The sequence below is a fragment of the Globicephala melas genome, chromosome 12 (genome assembly GCF_963455315.2).
Source record: "Globicephala melas chromosome 12, mGloMel1.2, whole genome shotgun sequence".
NCBI classification, from domain to species: domain Eukaryota; kingdom Metazoa; phylum Chordata; class Mammalia; order Artiodactyla; family Delphinidae; genus Globicephala; species Globicephala melas.
In genome coordinates, this window is record NC_083325.1 from 25052453 (window position 1) to 25068559 (window position 16107).

Sequence of the window (16107 nt, forward strand, 5' to 3'; positions counted from 1 at the left end):
TAACTACTGTGGTCTTGGAGGGCTATTTTTATGTGGGAGTATCCATGTGTAGCCTGCACGGGTTTAATATATTTGGTGGGAGGGCTGTTTTAGTATGGCTGCCTCTTTCCTCAGTGCGTGCTGGCCGTTATCACCTTTAAAAGGGGGTGTGACTGTGACTGGTGTCGTGGTGACCCAAGCCTGAACTGAATGTTGAGCAGAGCCTCCTCTTTGCTCTGTGGTTGTCACAGCCCTGTTGGCAGCAGCGTCTACCCCCTAGTTGTTGGAGTAGAAACCCTCAGATCTGTTTCTGATGTGCGGTGTGAGATAGGTGGAATTGGAGCACTCCCACTGAGAGAGGAGCCACTGAGTGTTCCTCTACCAGAGCTATCCACTGTGAAGTGCGCTCCATGGTGTCACCTGAAACCCACTGTGCAAGCTCACAAAGTGTACTGTTGGTGGCATGCCCTTGGCCCCACCTCAACTTTGGGAATGCAGGCAGTAGTCCCTGGTGTCCCTCAGGCCCTGTGTTAACAAAGCCACCAGCGCAAATCAACCAGTGCAGATCCACTGAAGTCAGGTACCACGACTGCAGTAGTTGCACACCTGGACCCTCCATGGGAGCTATGGGAGCAACCCAGACCCTGTCCCAGCCTGCATGTGCATGCGCCCACAGAGCCCACAGATGCTAAGGCCAGACGCATCAGAGCTGCAGGAGCACCCGTTGTCCATTCAGATATCATGAAGTCGCTGAGTTTTTACAAAGCCAGTGGCCGTGGCATAAATCTGCAGATCACACAGTCGTGGGGAGATGGCTTAGATTTCAGCCCTGCTTCCTAAGTTGTGTGACCCCTGGTAATCAACTTGGATTTCAGCCCCGCCTCCACTTGTGGGCAACCCCATGGCACTTGCGTGCTCCCAGAGCTTGTAGAGGTGGTCCCAAGCCAGCTGAAAGAGGCTGCTATGGCGGCCCCGCCCCTCCCTTCACTCACATGCACATTAACAGTGGGGTTTCAGCGGCAGCTCCACTCCCTCTGTGAGCATGCCAAGTGTGAGGCTGCTAATGGCAGGCACCGCCCCTCCCTTCTCACACCCCCTTAACAATGACACTTTGCTTCTATGGCGGGCCCAGGCTTCTTCCATGTATACCTACCAGTTGTCGCTGTACCACACTCCAGCCCCTTCCTGCTGTCTCCACACAGCCAACCCCAGTCCTCCCCTTGGGTCTGTCCTCTAAAGCTGGAGTATCAGCACCCAGCCCTCGTGTGCACCAGCCGATGTGCATCTCAGGCTGGGGAGTGCAGGGCAGTGGCCCAGACCATCTGTTCTGGCCTCTCTGTGCAAACTGGCTGCTGCTGTCTCCTCTGAGCCTCTGAAGCTCCCTTTCTGTCCCACCTGAGGGGCCTTCCAAGATATGGGAACCTTTTCCTCTTTCATGACTCCCTCCCAGGGACACAGGTCCCATCCCGCTTCCCTTTTTTTTCTTTCATCCTACCCGATTACATGGAGATCTTTCTTGCACTTTTAGGTTCTGAGATCTGCCAGGTTCAGTAGGTATTCTGTGAGAATTGTTCCACAGAGATGTATTTTTCATGTATTTGTGGGTGGAGGTGACCTCCATGTCCTTCTATTCTGCCACCTTGATTGGAGCCTCCAGTATGTGGTTTTTTGAGAGTATATTAGATCATAAACAGAACTAGCTATATAAACACTGAGAACAAAGCTTTCGTGAAAAATAAGATTTTGTAGTTTGCCTCTTGCACGTGAATTTAAAGTTCTAAATTTTAAAACTGTGTGCAAATTTTAAAAACATTTTATTACAACCATAAAACATGTCAGAGGCATGGAATTTTGAGCTGGTGAGACCTTGGTGTATCCAGTCTGCTTTCATGCTATTAATATTTGCAAGACTAATGAATGTTGAAAACAATATAAACTTTCATATTACTTTTAGGGACGAGACATAGATCTTTCTCATAGCAGTGAATCTCAAACAGTGAAGAAGTTTGATGCTTCCATTTCATTTCCACCAGTAAATTTAGAAATTATAAAGAAGCAACTAAATACTAGGTAAGTAATATTAATTTTAAAATTTACATTTGTGATAGACATTTAATAGTGAAAAAAATTAGCACTATAATCTTTTTAACTATTAAATATTACTATTAAACAGATTTATAGGCAAAAATTAGCATCACCTGTATTAGCACATTAATATAACTGATTTCCTTTTTTATATGTCTTTTAGTGTTTATGATAAGTATATATCATATAGTTAAAATCAATAAAATCAAGTTCTGCTTTTTTCACTTACTATTTTTGTTAGCATTTATCTGCATTGTTAAATAGCCTTTAATATTTAAAAATAATATGTCGGGAGTGATGGCAGCAAGATGCCAGAATAAGAAGCCCTAGACCTCGTTGCCTCACAGAGATACCAACTTAACAACAGCATACTGTCCAAAAAGCCTTTATGAGTACTCCAGAAATCAGGAAGTTGTAGTACCCCAGGCAAGCTCAAAGCCCAAAATAGCCACATTGTAATGGGTAAGAAAAACCATTTCATTCCAACTGCATCTAGCCCCTCTCACAAGCCAGCACTGCTTTTGATGGAGAGAAAAAACCCAAGTCATAGTTTTTCCATTGGGAAGGAGAAAGAAGAGTGGAACACTGTCTTTTGGAGGTACTGCCCAAGAGACTTGTTTCTGTCTTGTCTGTCTCAGAGCACTGATGGGGAACCATCATACGTTAGATGCCTGAGGGCCACAGAGGGCAAGGAAGAGCTAAGCAGCCTGTTGCAGAGCCGGAAAGTCTGTAGTACTACAAACACCAGAGGGAACAAGAGACTACAGAATCCTGAAAAAGAAACCCACTAATCTCTATAATTAGGAAATTTCGTATAGAAGCCCAGAGAAGGTGCCTCCCCCAGGAAAGGTTTGAGAAGACACTCTTCCCCACACAACACCACTGGGAATCTCCAGTCAGGCTGATTGCAATGCACTTAAGGGAAACAGCTTCATATGGGGGAGAAACTCCCCTTAAGTGCATTTTCAAATACACAAAACACAACAAAAAGATAACCAGATACATGAATAAACAAGGAAACATGGCCCAATCAAAGGGCCCAAATTAATTCCAGAACTAAAAGAAACAGAGGTCTATGAATTACCTGACAGAGAATTCAGAATAATCTTCTTAAAGAAGCTTAATGTCTTCTTAAAGAAGCTTAATGTGCCATAAGAGATCACAGACAACTAAAGAAATCAGGGAAATGATACATGAACAAGGTTGGAATACCAACGGAGATGGAAACTAAGAAAGAACCAGAGGTTCTAGAGCTGAAAGTGTAATAACTGAACTAAAAAATTTAATGAAGGGGGCTTCCCTCGTGGCACAGTGGTGAGAGTCCACCTGCCGATGCAGGGAACATGAGATCGTGCCCCGGTCCGGGAAGATCCCACATGCCACGGAGCGTCTGGGCCTGTGAGCCATGGCCGCTGAGCCTGCACATCCGGAGCCTGTGCTCCGCAGCGGGAGAGACCACAACAGTGAGAGGCCCACGTACCAAAAAAAAAAAAAAAAAAAGGAAATTTACTGAAGGTAGCAGACTATATCAAGCAGAAGAAACAAGCGAGACCTCAAAGAGTGATCATTTGAAATTACCAAGTCAGAGTAGCAAAAAGAAAAAAGAAAAGTGAAGAAAGCCTAAGGGATTTATATGATGCTATCAAGCAGAACAACATATACATTATGGGAATCCAAGAAGGAAAAGAGTAGCAGAATGGGACAGAGAGCTTATCTGAAGATATAATGGCCAAAGACTTACCAGTCTGAGGAAGGAAATGGGCATTCAACTTCAAAAAGTTAAAAGGACTCCAACAAGGATGAACACAAGGAGGCTTACAATGAGACGATTATAATCAAACTTTCTAGATACAAAGAATTTAAAAAGCCACAAGACAAAAGCACCTCATCATGTACAAGAGAGCCCCATAAGATTAACAGGAGACTTCTCAACAGAAATATTACAAGGGCCAGAAGGGAGTAGGATGAAACATTACAGGGGCCAGAAGGGAGTAGGATGAAGGAGAAATAAAAAACTCAGGTAAACAAAGCTGAGGGAGTTCGTCACACTAGACCTGCCTTAACAAAAATTGCTGAAAGATATCCTTCAAGTTGAAATGAAAGGACACTAGACAGTAGCATGAACCATACAAAAATACAAAGTTCTCTGGTAAAGGTAAATATATATATAAATATAGAATCCTGTAATACTGTAAGAGTGGTGTAAAAATCACTTTTAATACAGAATTTTAAAGGTAAAAGCACAAAAATAACATGTTAGTGGATACAAAATTTTTAAGTGTAATTTGTGATATCAATAACAAGAGGTGGAGGGGGAGATATAAAGGAGTAGAGTTTTTGTATGTGATTGAAGTTAAGATGTTGTCAGTTTAAAATAGATTACTAGAATTATAAGATGTTTTTTGGTAATCCCCATGGTAAACATAAAGAAAGTACCTATAGAAGATATGCAGAGGAAAATGAAAACGATCTAGAGCACATCACTACAAAAAAATCAAAACGCAAGGCAGCAACAAAGTGAGAGAGTGGCGTGAACATATATACACTACCAAACGTAAAATAGTTAGCTAGTGGGAAGCAGCTGCATAGCACAGGGAGATCAGCTCGGTGGTTTGTGACCACCTAGAGGGGTGGGATAGGGAGGGTGGAGGGGAGGGAGACGCAAGAGGGAAGAGATATGGGAACATATGTATATGTATAACTGATTCACTTTGTTATAAAGCAGAAACTAACACACCATTGTAAAGCAATTGTACTCCAATAAAGATGTTTAAAAAAAAAAGGGAGAGGGACAAAATAACTACAAGACAGACAAAAAACAATTTAAAAATAACAGTCGTAAGTCCTTCCATATCAGTAATTACTTCAAATGTGAATGGATTATATTCTATAATCAAAAGACATATAGTGGCTGAATAGGTTGGGAAAAATAAAAGAAGCAAGATCTGGGAATTCCCTGGTGGTCCAGTGGTTAGGATTCTGTGCTTTCACTGCCTAGCACCTGGGTTTGATCCCTGGTCAGGGAACTAAGGTCCCAAAAGCTGCACAGCCAAAAAATTTTAAAAAGCAAGAGCCAACTATATACTATCTGCAAGAGGCTCACTTAGATTTAAGGATGCATATAGGATGAAAGTGATAGGATTGCAAAAAGATTCCATGAAAACAGTAAACAAAAGAGAGCAGGAGTGGCATTACTTAGAGAAAAGAATTTTAAGTTTAAAACTACAAGAGACAAGGATATTATGTAATATAAAAGGGTCAATTTATTGGGACAATATAGCAACTATTTATATGTATATGTACCCAACAGTGGAGCACCTAACTGTATAAAGCAAATATTGACAGAGCTGAAGGGAGAAATAGCAATATAATAATAGTATGAGACCTCAATATCACACTTTCAAATAATTGATGAAATAGACAGAGAATCTTAAGGAAACAGTGATCTTGAACAAAGCTAAATGAACCTAACAAATATATGGAATGTTCCACCCAACAGCAGCAGAATAAACTTTCTTTTCAACCACACAGACCACACTCTGCAGGATAGATCCCACATTAAGTCACAAACAAGTCTTAACAAATTTAAGGTTGAAATCATACCTTTTCCAAGCACAGTGCAGTGAGACTAGAAATCGGTAACAGAAAGGGAAAGGGAAAATTCACAAATGTGTGGAAACTAAACAGGCTCTTGAACAGCCAATGTACCAAAGAAGAAATCAAAATGGAAACTATAAAGTATCTTGAGGCAAATGAAAACAAAAACACCAAAAGTTATGGGATGCAGCAAAAGCAGTACTAAAAGGAAAGTTTATAGCAATGAACACATTAAAAAAGAAGAAAGGTATCAAATCAACAACCTAACTGTACCTCAAAAAACTTCAAAAAGAACAAACTGAGCCCAGTTATCGGAAGGAAATAGTAAAGATTAGAGCAGAAATAAACATAATAGAGCATAGAAGAACAACTGAAGAAAAATCAAAACTGAATTTTTTTTTTAAGATCAAAAAAATTTGACAAACCCTTAGCCAGGCTAAGTGAAAAAGAGAATAGTTTCAAATAACAAAAATAAGAAAGAGAAACGTTACAGCTAATGCCACAGAAACAAAAAGGATCATAAGATACTATAAACAATTATACACCAACAAACTAGATAACCAAGAAGAAATGGATCAATTTCAAGAAACATACAACCTACCAAGACTGATTTATAAAGAGATGAAAAATTTGAACAAATCTGTTACTAGTAAGGAGATTGAATTAGTAGTCAAAAACCTACCAACAAAGAAAAGCCCAGGACAGATAACCTCACTGGATAATTCTACCAAACATTTAAAGATGAATTAACACCATTCCTTCTCAAACCCTTCCAAAAAACTGAAGAGGTGATAACATTCCCAAACTTATTCTATGAGGTCAGCATTACCCTGATCCCAAAATCTGAGACAAAGATAGTACAAGAAAAGAAAGTTAATAAGCCAATATCCCTGATGAATATTGATGTAAAAACCCTCAGTAAAATACTAGCAAATGTAATTAACAATACATTAAGAGGATTATACACATGACCAAGTGGGATTTATTCCTGGAATACAAGAATGAGTCATAAGAAAATCAGTGTGGTATACTACATTAACAGAATGAAGGGCAAAAACCACATGATCATCTCAATTGATACAGAAGACACCTTTGACAAAATTAAGCACACTTTCATGATAAAAACCCTCACCCAACTAGGAATAGGAAGAAATTACTTGAACATAATAAAGACCATATATGAGTAGCCCACAGCTAACATCATATTCAGTGGTGGAAAACCAAAAGCTTTCCCTGTAAGATCAGGAACAAGGTAAGGATGCCTATTCTTGTGCCTTCTATTCAAAGTTTTGGGAGTCCTAGCCAGAGAATTCACACAAGAAAAATAAATTGATAAATAAATAAATAAAAGACATCCAAATAGGAAAGGAAGAAGTAAAATTATCTCTGTTCACAGATGATACGATCTCTTATGTAGGAAAGCCTGAAGACTACACTTACATATACACACACACCCTGTAAGAGCTAATAAATCTGGCAAATTGCAGAATGAAATATCAACACATAAAAATCAGTTGTTTTTATGCACTAACAATGAAAAGTCCAAAACTATATATTTAGAAAACACTCATTTACAATAGAATTAAAAAGAATAAAATTTAGGAATTAACTTAGTAAAGGAGACAAAAGATTTGTACATCAAAAATTACAAAACATTGCTGAAAGAAATTGAAGACATAAGTAAATGGAAAGACATCCCATGTTCATGGATTAGAAAACAATACTATTAAAATGTCCATATTACCCAAAGCAATCTATAGATGCAGTGCATTCTCTATCAAAATCCCAATGGCATTTTTTGCAGAGATAGGAAGAAATCCTGAAATTCATATGGAATCTCAAAGGACCCAAGAAAGAAAAAGCACAGGCAACAAAAGCAAAAATAGACAAGTGGGACTACATGAAACTAAAATGTTTTCTGCCTAACAAAGGAAATAATCAACAGAGTGAAAAGGCAACCAACAGAATAGGAGAAAATATTTGTAAACCATATATATGATAAGTGGTTAATACCCAAAATATATAAGTAGCCCATGTAACTCAACAACAGACTATCCAACTGAAAAATGGGTAAAGGACTGGAATAGACATTTCTCAAAGAAGACGTACAAGTGGTGAACAAACCTGAAAAGATGCTCAACATCACTAATCAGGGAATTAACAAATCATAACCACACTGAGCTATCACCTCATACCCATTAAGGTGGCCACTATGAAAAATACAGAAATTGGTATTGTCAAAGATATAGAGAAAAGGGGACTCTTATACACTGTTGGTGGGAATGTAAAATGATCAGTTGCTATGGAGAACAATTTCTGAAAAAATTAAAAATAGAATTACCATATGATCCAGCAATCCAACTTTTGGATATATAGCCAAAAGAATTCAAAAGAAAACAGTTCAAGAGATATTTGCACATTACAGCCTTATTTACAATAGCTTGGAGGTAGAAGCAACTTAAATGTCCATCAGCAGATGAATGGGTAAAGAAAATGTGGTATTTACACACAGTGGAGTATATATTATCAGTGGTAAAAAAAAAAGAAATCCTGTCATGCCACAACATGGATGAACCTTGAGGACTAAGTGAAATAAACCAGTTACAAAAAGATAAATACTGCATGATTCTACTTATATGAGGTATCTAAAGTAGTCATACTCTTAGGAACTGAAAGTAGAATCATGGTTGCCAAGGGTGGGGGGAGATGGGGAGTTGTTGATCAGTGGGTATAGAATTTCAGTTCTGCAAGATGAAAAAGTTCTAAAGATCTGTTATACAACGATGTGCATATCGTTAATACTACTGTAATATACTTTAATGGTTAAGTGTAAATTTTGTTATATGTTTTTGACTACAATAAAAAATAAGTATATTAGTAATATTTTGTTCATCGATACAGTTAGTATATCATGATTTATTTAAGTATTTCTGTGTTGGACATTGACATTTTGATTTCTAAATGTGTCTTATTATAAATAATGCTACAGATGTTCATTATGAACGTTTTGTTCCTATAAGTCACTTAAACTGTTATTTTTTTTTTATAAATTTATTTATTTATTTTTGTCTGTGTTGGGTTTTCATTGTGGTGCACGGGCTTCTCATTGTGGTGACTTCTCTTGTTGCGGAGCACAGACTCTAGGCGCATAGGCTCAGTAGTTGTGGCTCACGGGGTCTAGAGTGCAGGCTCAATAGTTGTGATGCACAGGCTCAGTTGCTCCGCAGTATGTGGGATCTTCCTGGACCAGGGCTCAAACCCATGTCCCCTGCATTGGCAGGCGATTCTTAACCACTGTGCCACCAGGGAAGTCCCAAAATGGTTATATTATTTCTTAAGATAAGTTTCCGGGGAAAGTTAACTGCAGCAAAAGTTAGACATATTTTTATGGTTCTTGATACAAATACATTTCTAAAGCACAGCTAACCATTCATTATCTATTGCTATTAATAGTTATCTCTTAAATAGTATTAATCTCACATTTATAAATGGTATTTTTTGTTAAAAATAAGGCAAACCCCGTAATAGGTTGTTTTGTTTTAAATATTTATATATTTTCTGTTTTACTACTTAGGATCTAGTGTGCATCTTTAGATATATGAAAGAATAAATATGACAGTAAAAGTCTAATTAGTCCTTACAACATTTAATACAAGGAGAGAGCTTGGTTCTCCTGCCACCAAAGCAAGTATTCTTAAAGAACATTTTCATTGCTTTTTTTTTTTTATACCTGGGAATTTTTTTCTAATACCTTCAAATAGGTTCAGAATTTTCTCCCCCTGTATCTTTTGTATAAATCAGGTTTGCAGTAGCTTCATTCCTTGATCACATTGCAACTAAAATATGTTGGTCATGGTTTATTTAAATAGTTTAATGCAGAAAAGGACCTTTTGTAACATTTTATTGTGAAATATATGAAAATTTTAGGTGTACCATTTTTTAGATTTCAGGTTATCTCTGTTTTCTAGGAGGTTGGCAAACTACCAGCCTACTGCCCATTTTTCTATATAAGGTTTTATTGAAACATAGCCATGCTTGTGCAGTGTATTATCTATAGCTGATTTTGTGCTACAACATAAAATTGAGGAGTTACAACAGCAACCATCGAGCTTCCAAAGCCTAAAATGTTTACTATCAGGCCCTTTACCAAAAAAGTTTGCCAGCCTCTGTTCTAGGTCATTGTTTTTCAGTAGTGATGTTAAATGATGAGATTATCTTGATTAAAGATGATTTTTGTAATGTTTTCACTATCATTTACTCTCCTTCTGATACAGAGCTAGAATTATAGATAGATTGCATCTAGAATCACATATAACTCAGAACCTTTTTTTTTGAGATTGTGTTTGAGAGAGTTGTCTTCCATGAGTAATAGAACAGAAAAAAATAGCAGACCACTGATATAGATTAGCATTTCACTTTATCCAGATAAATGTTATTTTTAACTTTAGTGTACTTTATTTTTTTTATTAACGGGGTTCTTTATTTTAAAAGAAAACATATTTTATGGTGTAAAGACAAAAGTCAAAAAACAGTACAAAAGCTTATACAGAGAAAAGGAAGTCATCTTCCCCAGAGGAAACCATTTCTACCAGTTTATGTTTCCTTGCAGAAGTAATATATATGTATGTCTGTATAAGCACATACGTACTTATATATTGCCCCATTTTTAATACAAAATTGAAGCACACTTATATACCCTGTTCCATACCTTGTTTTTCCATATATGTACTTACACATTTACTGCTGTAACTGGTAATACTACACTTAAAGCATTTTGTTAATAATGCTTGCTGTACATTATTATCTTGATTTATTTCTTAACTGCCTCTATTTTTTATATAAAGCAAGGAAAGACTTTCAGAGACAAATGCAGTAGTCATTGTTCAAGGGAAACTTGAAAAGAGGACATTTGGCCTAAGCAAGTGCTTACTAATAGTTTTCATTTTAGAGGAGGTTAGCAGAAGTTTAGTTTTTTTTAATTGTTTGATTCAAGTCCAAATACTATGAATTTGTTATTTCATTTAGTTAATTCTCTAATTCTAATGTGCTCACAGTGTCAAATATTAGTGTAAAACACATTCTAGATTTTTTGTGTGTTTCTTATTCCTCCATTGGCATGTATATGTAAGGGGTAAGTGAATTTTAAAAGATAAGCAGATGTTGAATTGTATTTGAGAGTTTTTTTATGTTATATCAGTTGATACATGTGATGTTCACAAGAGCTGAAGGAAACTGGGCTTCCTGAACATCAACAGAGCAGTATAGGGTTTACAGCAACAACAGAGGGAATGAAATGCACCCACCTCACGGAACATCAAATTCTAATGACAAAACAGAAACCATTGTGAGTCACGAAACAGATAAATTATTACCAAAATAATTTATAAATTTTAATATTAAAGTAATATTTAATGTTAATTAATTTATTAATATTTATTAATTTAATAATTAATATTTAGATGTTATTGAAATTTTAATTTTTAATATTAGATTTAATATTAAATATTTTGATGTTGATATTAAATATTTCAATTTTAATATTAAATATTTTAATAATTATAATACTTATAATATTATAAATTACCAAATCATAACATGCTCAAATGGTTTTTTTTTTTAATGCTTGGCTTATTTATTTATTTATTTATTTTTAGCTGTGTTGGGTCTTTGTTTCTGTGCGAGGGCTTTCTCTAGTTGTGGCAAGCAGGGGCCACTCTTCATCGCAGTGAGCGGGCCTCTCACTATTGCAGCCTCTCTTGTTGCGGAGCACAGGCTCCAGAAGCGCAGACTCAGTAGTTGTGGCTCATGGGCCTAGTTGCTCCGCGGCATGTGGGATCTTCCCAGACCAGGGCCCGAACCCGTGTCCCCTGCATTAGCAGGCAGATTCTCAACCACTGAGCCACCAGGGAAGCCCTCAAATGGTTTTAATACCAGCTCAGATACCCATATTGCAAGGAAGACCACAGACTGATTTAACAGTAACTCCACATGGACGCCTGTGTTTCAAATATAAAACCACTGATTATTGCAGGAACTCACCTTGTTTATAAAATCTGATCAATCCACACTTACTAACTTCTCCTCTAAGACTAACTTATGATTAGCTCCAGCACCTAAAAACCTTTAAGTGTCCTTTCCTACCTTTCCCTTTGAAACCTCTTTTATCCTGGTGTTTTCCTTTGCTCTACAAGTCTTATAAACCCAGGTTTATATGATTGTCAGTTTCCTTGGTGGTCTTTGTAAGGTAGATTTGAAAAATTTTTTCATTAGACCGCTATTTACTATATTAGAAATAAAAGTTTGTAATATAAAACGATTTTTATTTATTTTTATTTTATATTTATTTAGATTAATATTACTACAGGATACTCACCGCTCTCACCTGAGGGAATATGAAAAATACATACAAGATGTCAAGAGCTCAAAGAGTACCATCCAGAACCTAGAGAATTCATCAAATCAAGTTCTAAATTTTAAATTCTATAAAAGCATGAAAGTTTATGTGGAGAATTTAATTGACTGTCTTGATAAAAAGGTACATGTCTATAAATATGTAATCATTTCCTTTTTATGGAGAAATTCCCTTACAATGTGATTTTTTTTAAGTCTAAATCCCATAAATAAATATTTCATCTAGGACTCTTCCTACACATTTTTGACATACTGGAGTATTAAGTATTCCCTCAATGTTGGACAGTTAGGTGTAGTTTGTAATCATTTTGCAACTTATAAATAGCAGTATAAATTTTTAAAATTCCATTTATTTAAGAAAAGTTCCTAGAAAGTAAATTATTAAGTGAAAGGGTCTAAATATTTTTAAGGCTTACGAAACATTGCTAAATTATCCTCCAGAAAGGTTGTATCAGTTTCTAGTTTACTACATTAAAAAATGGTTTTTGTTTTTACATATTTATTTTGATCTCAAACAAACCCTTTGTTTTGTTAATGTAGTTTTTCTTCTTTTGAATTATTTGTGTCCTTTGCACTGCTATCTTCTTGGTTTATATGGAGGTTTTTTGTAGGGTTTTTTTCCTTTTTTCTTTTTCCAGTATATGGTGAACAGTTCTTTATTGCTTAAAAATTTTAGTGCTTTATCCTATTTGATGTAGGTAAACATTCCAATTTGCCTTGTCTTTTGATTTTGTTTGCAATGGTTTTTTCACATTAGATGTGTTTTTTTGTTTTTAATTTTTTTTATTGAAGTATAGTTGATTTACAACGTGTTAGTTTCTGGTATACAGCAAAGTGTTTTACCAGTTTCCTCAAGTGTTCCCTACAGTCTGCCTCCCGTCAGTCCGTGAAAAATAGCTGCAGTCATTATTTCCTCCTCCTCTTTTGCTCAAAAAAGAATCCTTCTTATCTATCCACTCTTACCATGTTCCTGACTCCAGCCCATTAGGTTTTATTATTTATGATATTTATAGCTGTTTTAATACAGTAAGTTGATTTTCTAGTTTTATTAGTATTAAAAGTATTGGAAGCTAGGTCTGTTCCTCACAGTGTTCTTTTAATTGAGATGAGATGGTATAAAAAATGTTTCTGTATATGAGAATTGAGCATGTAATATGCTTATATATAAATATTATTTTTTATAATTCATTAAGGATGACCCACAAAATGTTACTTATATATGTATTTCAGATTATCAACATCCAAGAAATAGAATCAGCCATGCATGCACTCCTTGTAAAACAAGCCATGATCTTTATGAAACGCAGGCAAGATGAATTAAAACATGAATCAGCGTATTTACAACAGTTATCACGTTAGTGTTTTTCATGTTCAATGTGATTTTTTATTCATTAAGCTAAATTATCAGCTAAAAGATAAAAATATTTTTATTCCTGTATAAAAAATGTTTTTTGAGTATTTTCCCACTAACCTTTCACCTACCCCCTTCCAAAACTCCCAAACCATTTAAGCTAGGGCTTCAAAATGTCTTAAATGCAGTCTAAAACTAAAAAATGAAAATTATAACTTCTAATCACTTAGTATTTGAAACAAAATATTTATAGGACCATTTAATGACTGTTTGGAGAAGACTTGAAATAAATATATAGACTGTGTCAGAAATATAACTTTATAAATTTTCCATAGCCCGTCCACAGATTGTTTGTGGAGGTTAAAGAAGTTCTGGTGGGTTCAGCATAGAATCATCTGTAAGATCTCATTATATTAATAAAAGATTTGGATGCTTCCCTTTAGTTCTCACACTGGTTTTGTATTTTCAGAGATGTCTTCCATTGGTTAAGGTGCTGTCAGGGTATAGTGAAAGAAATGGGACCATAGCATCAAGTAGATGATAAAAGCAAAATCAGAATGACTCAAATACATGACATTCAGTTGGTCATAAATTACGGTACATGCTAAAATAGGAAATAATATGAATGACATATTGGTAATGCAAATGTTTCTAGCATTTGACTATAGGGACAGAAAAAAAACTGGTGAAAACTGCTGAAAAAGAATACTAGGGAAAGAAACTTTACATTAAATTTTGTTACTGTTCTCAAGTGCTGAACTATATTCACCAGACAAGGTATATTTTCTTAGACTAGCAAACTCAATGACTGTTAATATTGTGATAGGGTAACATTGCAATTTCATTGCATGATGAAATATGCAATTTAAGCATATTCTATTTGTGTGTGTTTATATATACAGATATGTATATATACCTAAGATATAACTTGTTTTCAAAGTGTTTCACTGTATTTCTTTTAAGAATTTGCAGTATGAAATTAATTTTATTCATTAACAGGCAAAGCTGAGACGTCAACAAATAGAAGCTTGACTATAGATGAAAAAACTCAATGGATTTTAGAAGAGATTGAATCTCGAAGGTAACTATATAAAGACTTAAAGCATCATTGAGCAAGTATTTTTTACTGCTTAAATACAATTAACCATATAGTATAAATAACCATAACCTAGCATATTAATTTGTGAGGATGATATAAAACCAAAATTTATGGTTTAAAGATGCACTGGTATATTTAGATCAGTCAGAAGGAATGGGTAAAATGGCATTTATCAGGCTGGGAATGGCTCATACCTAAGAAGCCGGTCCTAATTACATTGTTACCTGCTCTTCCAAATCTGGGTAGGCTATGGGAATGTCTTACAGGAAAAAAGAGGGAGAACCAATTCAGATTAATGAAGCTAAAATGTCAAAAATATTAACATAAAATTGCATGCAAATGTGATGGTTTATTTCTGGGTATTTTAAGTAAATGATGACTTTTTGTTTTAAAGCATTTCTTTTCAACAGGAGCTATTTGTTTTTTATTTATTTTTGGTTTATTGCAAAATATAGGGCACAAAGAAGACAAGCAAGGGTTCTTTCTGGGAATTGTACTCATCAGGAAGGAACATCTAGTGATGATGAACTACCTTCAGCAGACATGATGGACTTCCAAAAAAGCCAAGGTCAGTTATCAAGTTTCTAATGTGTCTTGAAGTATTGAAATGATGGAAAATGCTTTACTGTGATTGCCCTTAATTATTTAAGCTATGTAAAATAGTTGGTAAAATTCAGGAAAAAAGGAATACATTTTTTTTTCCATATAAGACTTGTCCTTTCCTCTGAAAAAATGGATAAAATGGAGGAGCATGATGAGTATTCCTTTTCATCTCCTGTTATAAAGGAACCATGAACATTTTTGGCTTCATTTCTCTACTGCATACTTTCTATATTATAATTTTTAATTTAAAATAATTGAATTTAGTAAAGCCCAGTTTTAGCATTATAAGAAGGTAAAATATGTATAGTTGAGTGTGGGATTTACAGTCAACCAGATGAGTTCAAAGAGGGGATCTAGTCTGTGTGATCATTGGCAGATTCCTTGACTTCACTATATCTGATATTGTTGTTTGTTTGCTTGTTCTTTGTCTGTAAATAGGTAGGCTAGAAACACCTACCTTACAGGAAACATAGTTATGATGATGAAATGAGGTAATGTATTTATAATGTTTTGGCATATAGCAGGGGCTCAATAAATGGCAGACTTTATTAGTGTCAATTGTTACTAAAGTGTTTTTTTAATAAAACCTAATTTATATGTTAACGTCAAAGGATAGTTTTCAGCTCAGTTGATTACATAAGTTATACATAACTATGTTTATAGGAAACAAACTTCAAGATCACAAACTTAAAATGCATAATATACAGAGACTCATTTTCTTCACAGGTGACATTTTACGGGATCATAAGAAGATTTTTGAAGACGTACACGATGATTTTTGTAATATCCAGAATATTTTATTGAAATTTCAACAATGGCGAGAAAAGTTTCCTGATTCTTATTATGAAGCTTTCATTAGTTTATGCATTCCGAAGCTTTTAAATCCCCTAATACGATTTCAGTTGATTGATTGGAATCCTCTTAAGGTACATAAGCTTAACATGTGAAAAAAATCATCCTGATCACATTTAGTTACTTAAAT

At 35.4% G+C, this 16107-nt stretch overlaps 1 protein-coding gene across 5 annotated transcripts in view; it reads left to right on the plus strand.

Annotated features, from left to right (window-relative positions):
- GCFC2 (GC-rich sequence DNA-binding factor 2) overlaps positions 1-16107 on the plus strand; it is a 74384-nt gene that overhangs the window by 34039 nt on the left and 24238 nt on the right. For 2 of the 5 annotated variants that reach the window (XM_030877695.3, XM_030877696.3), the window contains exons 5-10: positions 1934-2049; positions 12010-12196; positions 13303-13426; positions 14423-14504; positions 14978-15090; positions 15852-16051. In XM_030877695.3, the coding sequence (XP_030733555.2) occupies positions 1934-2049; positions 12010-12196; positions 13303-13426; positions 14423-14504; positions 14978-15090; positions 15852-16051 (822 nt within the window). Of the gene's footprint in view, positions 1-1933; positions 2050-10858; positions 10940-12009; positions 12197-13302; positions 13427-14422; positions 14505-14977; positions 15091-15851; positions 16052-16107 lie in introns of those variants that run through there. The other 3 variants (XM_060309491.2, XR_009566193.2, XM_030877697.3) reach the window with 3 other exon arrangements.